We start from the raw sequence: 6,395 nt of genomic DNA, 5'->3' as shown, positions 1-6,395 counted from the left end.
TAAGGGATCATGCTGCTACAGTGAGCTTCACTCTACTTCCCTCACTTAGAGTATTGATTACATGCCAGAGCCACTTCCTCATTTATGTGAATCAGCTGAGAAATGGCAGGATTGACAATGAGTGTTTCATGCACAGCTCATCACCCTGAAGTCCTGTAGAATTTAGTGTGTTATGATCCGTAACCCAATTATAGACTACTTCATTTTTCAACAGTATAAGTTTATACATGCCTACGCACCCCCACCCAGGGGGGGGGTTTGGGGGGGGGGTTTCTGGTGAATGCAAGTACTCTGCATTTCCTTCTGAAAGTACTGTCTTCTGTTGCAGTTTGCAAATAAATCATGTCTCACCTGCCATCCCAGAAGTAGCTAGATTTCTGAGAAGAGTGAGATGCCCATCTTCTCACAGACTCACAGCAAGAAAGCTCTAAAGGGAAAAGTGTCTTTAAATTTTTAATCACTAAGGTAGAATTGACAAATCTGGAGTTCCTTGTTCTGCACACAGATTTCTTATTTCTTTCCAGGGAAATGGTTTTGAGATACATTTGTTATAATACCTAGGCAACTTAGAATACTTGCTCATACTAAAACTAAATAGATTCAAAGCTCAAAAGTCACAAAGGCACAAAGAATTTAAGGAAATAGAAAATCTTTTTTCTTTAGCCTCTGCTGATTTCCACACTTGTTGGGTTTAAGATTATGAAGGTCCTAATGTTATACCAGTAAGGAAATTTAACTGCGAATTGGGTTCATTTCAATTGATCAGGTTTGTGTAAAAAGCCATCTGTCTAGGCTCTGTCTGAAGCCAACAAAGAGAAATGGACATCTTCAGATGGGTATTCTCTCCTAATGTCGTAAGCTCTGTGGCCAGGAGGTGTGTTTCAAGGTCCTGTTTCTCTCCACTGAAAGGCAGACTGCAGAAGTACTTCAGCTCCTAGTCACAAGGAAATAGTGACATTTTAGGTACGTTAGGAATCCTACCTACCCTCCAGCTTCTTCCTCACAAGGTCTTGGGTCTCCTGCAGGTCCTATGTGGTGTCCTAGGTGTCCTGGATTGTGTTTAGGCAAGGAAGCCTAACAAAGCAAGCTCCAACAAATCCATGAGACAGCAAAGGGTTGGTGGTTTTTCAAAATTATCATTTTTTGGTTACTCAGCTTTGTATTTTCATTTGTGTGTAAGAAAACCATATGCAAGAGATTGTTAGAGAAGTGAACAAGAAGCTGCATTCTCTGAGTGTAAAGTAGGAATAACCTCAAGCTAGTAGCATGGGATATGCCACCTTTTTCTCAGTGTTAGCATATTATCACTGGGGAGTAATTTACTACCTTTTCCAGCTACCAAAATGGATAACAACCTGTTATATAGTATGTTATATTATCCTGGGTAAATACTCATTATTCATATTAATACCTGCCTCTGGCCATAGTTATTGATCATCTGGCAAGAAGGTGACGTTGTATTGCAAATGCACGCAGCTGATGCTGATGCATTCAGAAAGTATTCACCTGGCTAATGGGGTGCATCTCCAAGTGCATCTGTCTTTCCATCATTTCCCTCACTTCCTGCAAGACTACAGGTTTCCCTCAGGAGTCATTAGACCTTCTACTTCTCCATCTACAGAGCTGACAAAGAGATCCCTTTAGACTTCTCCAGCCCACCAGAGAAGGGGAGGGGACATTCACTCTGAAGATTTAAAAAGGTGCCCCCAAACCTTTAGGAGGTCTTGTGACACATTATTCCAAGAAACGAAGACTGCAGATTTGCTACTTCAATAGGTATGAAGGTGAGTGAAACTCTTTTGGTATGTGGGTAACATTTAGTTTGCAATTTAAGATTTTTCATGTGAATATAATATTTCAGGGACTGCAGTTAGTAATTTTAACTTTGAAATAACAGCGAAGGCATATACACATAGTTGTGTTTAGTGTGTTTGAAATCACTGCATTAAAAACATGCTCTAAAAGACAGGATGGAATAAAACACTGTGAATCACAGAGCTAGATGCTCTCTGATGCCCGTCCCTGTTATCGATGCTCCGCAAAACAAGCGGACATGCAGTTTGTTCACAGAGGATTCATGCTTGGTGCTTTCATTTGCATGTGCTGCATCAGCAAACAAATTAAAAGGATCCAGCAAGCAATCCTCTTGAAGTGTATGTAATTTTGATTGAAGGAAATAGGCTGCTGAGTTTAAAAACTTTTGTTTCCTGAGGAAGTAGTGATGTGCTTTCCCTGCTTTTGTTTGTAGTGGCCAGCCCCTACATTTGCTTATTGTCTGATTTGTATCTTCAGACTTGGTAAAATCAAGATGTACTTTATAACATATTTCCCTGCTAGTTTGTACATTATTCCTATTTCTGCAGGATCTAGAGTCCTTGCAAACAGAAGCACAAAAGGTGCTTGACTCAATGGCAGTTCTCACCTTCATGCACCTTTAAGAAGAATAGAGCAAAAAGAATAAGTGTGTTTGATTTAACATTCATCCTCCCATTAGATCGCTGAGTATTGAAGATGAGATAGCTAGAGATCATGGTGAGGTTGGGCAGCAAGACAGGGAGAAAGAAGGAAGAGGAAATACCCTCACATTTAGATTTGAAGTTGAGAAGATTTACAAATCTGAAAAGCTTTTCCTGTATCTTGTGGTTCTTTGCTGTGCACAGGGACTGCGTAAATTGACAACATCTGCATTGGCACTGTTCCTTACAGTGTCCTTCCTATCTTTTTCCTGGAGTGCTCCTCAGGTAAACAGCTGACTTGGGCTGAATGCACAGCTTCTATCTCACAGGTCGGTGCTGTTTAATACTTGTAATTGCTAGGAATGTCATACAGTGCTGACATGTCTCTTTACTTGTTTTTTGTCATAAAGGCTCATTTCCAAAGGAGAAACTGGACTCCTCAGGCTATGCTCTATTTGAAGGGTGCACGTAAGTCCTAAGCTCTTTAAATTTTGAGGAGATAACTTTCTATACCATTGGATTATTCCTGATCTGTTTGGCTGTACACAAGCAGTAAATTCCTGACGATGCTGTGGAGGTAGAAGTTCTGAAGCCTGCCAAGATGCATTTATCGTTATCTCTTCTTGTCTTTGAAACAGTGGCATTGCCAGTACTATTATTAATTTTTAAAGGGATCCAACTGAAGAAGGCAACTATTGAAAGAATAAAAGCAAACCAGAAACTACCAAAGATATACACAGTTGGAAGCTTGATTGTGAAACCTATTGGAAAGGCAACTTCCTTAACTGAAATAATCTCAAAGGAGATTTAATACACACTTGATACATATCATTCCTCATCATTATTCAGGCTTTAATTAAAACATCTTCCCAAGCAATAGGATAACACATTCCTACTACAAGCATCTTGCATTATAGTCAGTATTCAGACCACAAGTGACCTTTTCTAAGGAGAAACTGGATGTCAGGCTTATCAATATTGTGGTATTAAGGTTGTGCAAATTAACTTCCGAGTTTCTGTTGTTAGGACAGAGTTAAAGCAGCATTCAAAATAATGTTCTGAGTCTGAGAGACCTTGGTCTCTGATTCAGACCCAGAGCATTTAACAAAAACATTTCTAGTTTTAAAAATTCAATTCCAAATGGAATTGAAAGTTCAAAATGTACCAGGCAAAGCATATGTTAAGGGAGCAAGGTTCCTTCCAATTACAACCACGATACATATAGATATATAAACTACAAAGAACAGTGAGGTAACACCATGTGAAATAAATTCTGCTGACAATTTCTGTTCATGAAAGCAAATAATTCAGCCCCTTATTTATTTATTTTTTTTTTCCAAACTGAGTAATGGATTGTATTGCTTGCATACCAGTCTTCTTCTAATTCTTTTTGAGTTCATGTAGAAAAATTCTTTTAAAAGCAATACCTCATAGGCCAGCAAAGAGACTGAAGGTTCTTGGCTAGCAGCTGAGGAATGACTGAAGAAAACTCTTCCAGACTGTATCTCCTTAAGCAGGATAATACAAGCATGGAAACTTTTGGAACAACACTTTCATAGAATAAAAGACGTTCTGGAGTGTTCTGGTTCAGGATGGGCTATTGCTTGTTTCAAAAGACCTCAGGAGGAATAAACACATCCAATTTTATGCTTGTAGAATTACTGCTGCAATTTTGTGTTTTGAAAAGACTACTTTAGTGGTTATAAGGTACCAATTACATCAGATTTGGGAAGTTGTTTTCACTCTTTCCACACTGTTCTTTTAGAGGGACGTAGATTCATCTCAGATGAGAGCCAGCGGAAGGACCTGTATGGCAGAATGCAGCTTGGTAAGTACATGTGCACAGGTGTATATAACACCAATCTTTGCTCAGTTTAGGGGAGAAATCTTTGAGAACAGGAGAAATAATTTTGCTTTTCTGGAATCTTGGTCAAGGAAGCACTTATATAAATTCCTCTCATCATATATACCTTTCACTCCAAAAACCATGTGAAACACAAGACTGTTCTGTGCCTGGTTCTCCTCTCTTGTATACCTATGTGACTTCACTTCCATAAGTGGTGATGTTCCACACAGATTGGGTGTAGAGAGGGATAAGAATCAGTCCCTTTGATTTTCTTTTTTCAGTGGAAAGAAAAATAAATCCAATTATTAATTATGCTGAACAGAAAAAATGACAAAAGTAGAGAACATTGTTCCACGTCAGACAAAGGAAATGACTATAGCAAAATGAAGAATGCATGAAAAAAGAGAACATTTTTTTAACTTTCTGAAGAATGTTAAAATAACCTCCTTTAGGAAGAAATTGATGAGCTCTTATGTGTTACTCATTTATCAGCCTTTGAGCACATAATGTTGTAAAGGAGAACACAATATATCTTCTTGGGTCTCTAGTTGTAAATACAAAAAAGAAAAGAAGTCCCAACAAACACAACAAACTGAATGTCTCTGATTTATTTATTTTTTTTTAAATTCTAGAAACACGCAGCCAAAACACAAATCCTTTATCTCTTTCTGAAGCTGCAGCATTGTTCCTTAGTTCATTATGGAAAGCTCAAGAAGGTAAACACATGTTTTGTATTAAACTGAGCTTTTAAAGGGGAGTTATAAGTACTTTAAATGTGCTTTTTAGTAAATGTACTTATAAATATGCTTTAGTATGTACATAACACTTTAATATAAAAACTTGTCTTTAAATGAAATATGATTCCAACAGAGTGAATTATATCAAGTTGTACATTTACAGAGTCAAGAACAAGAATAGGAGAAACAACAGTATGCAAACTTTTATATATTCAGCTTTTCATCTGCTTTTCAGATTTTTATTGGTCTAAACTCAAAGGAATGCCTATTCTGAATTAAGAGGTAGAATTAACAGAGAACATGGGGGTTTGGATGAAGTATATGAGCATTTCCGAAGATAAAACAGTGGAAGTGTCCTTTGTGTGTGCACCAAGAAAAAGAGAAAATTCTCTGAAGTTCACAATTCATAAATTTTAGTGATATTTTCCAACCTGCTGTTTCTGTTCCAAGAGAAAGGGGATGGAAACAGCCCCTTTAAAAAAAAAAAAAAAAGACATCTGAGAGATCTAAGCAAAACTAGCAGCTTGTTTGGACAGAACTCCATAGAATAACACTGAAATTGCAGTAGTAGCCTAACAAAATAATCAAAGATATAATAATCAAAAATTGCTGCCTTTAAAATGACAGAAGGCATTATTATTTCTATTTTCATGTCTTAGCTAATCAGCCACATTACACTAGGGCTGTCCCTGAGGTATATCTATATCCTGGAAACTTGAAGTGATTGAACTTTTCCTTATCTACAATTTATTTTTCCCCATTGTGTCTTGTCTTGCAGTGGAAGAAGAAAACAGTGATCATCCTGGCTACCTGATGGATAATCTATCAAACTGGTGAAATATTTGAAATTTCTTTAACATTTGTATTCCATCTACCCTGAAACCATGATCTGTGTAAACAGTGTTATAATCTCCACTTAAATGCCAAAAAGTTGACGTATATATTCATTGCAACATTTTGAATTTCAAACTGATTAAAACTTCAGCCAAAGAAATCATTTGTGAAGTTCCTGTCTTGTTTAGGTAATATTGTATGTCTCATCCAAAATTTAAGATCCACTGTACCATCTTAGCTGAAAGGATGAATGAATTGTCCTTTGGACAATTACTTCATTAATATCCATTTTTCAATAGTTATAGGAAAACCTTTTACCACCTTCCACCCAACTGTATATTAAAGTCTTTTTATTGTTGATAAAGGTAGATTCCTTTACCACTTCACTGCTGGCCCTGTACGTCAACACAGGATCAGGGCATCAAGTAATGACCATGGCATACAGACACTTCTGTTGTCAGGAGGCATGGCTCTGCTAGAGCTAGTGGGGACACACTAGTTACAAATCTAATGTCAAACATG

At 37.4% G+C, this 6,395-nt stretch overlaps 1 protein-coding gene across 1 annotated transcript; it reads left to right on the top strand.

The window, feature by feature from the left end:
• Positions 1-1,751: 1,751 nt before the first annotated feature.
• On the top strand, positions 1,752-5,984 carry SPX (spexin hormone). The gene is made up of 6 exons (XM_042890523.1): positions 1,752-1,784; positions 2,661-2,741; positions 2,867-2,924; positions 4,222-4,284; positions 4,935-5,018; positions 5,818-5,984. Exons 1-6 carry the CDS (start codon positions 1,779-1,781, stop codon positions 5,874-5,876), a joined length of 351 nt encoding a protein of 116 aa, XP_042746457.1. The 5' UTR covers positions 1,752-1,778; the 3' UTR covers positions 5,877-5,984.
• The last annotated feature ends 411 nt before the right edge of the window (positions 5,985-6,395 follow it).

Source organism: Lagopus leucura, unplaced genomic scaffold (assembly GCF_019238085.1).
Source record: "Lagopus leucura isolate 7727_CA_CO unplaced genomic scaffold, USGS_WTPT01 Super-Scaffold_100159, whole genome shotgun sequence".
NCBI lineage: Eukaryota > Metazoa > Chordata > Aves > Galliformes > Phasianidae > Lagopus > Lagopus leucura.
This window is presented reverse-complemented; position numbering and strand designations above follow the sequence as displayed.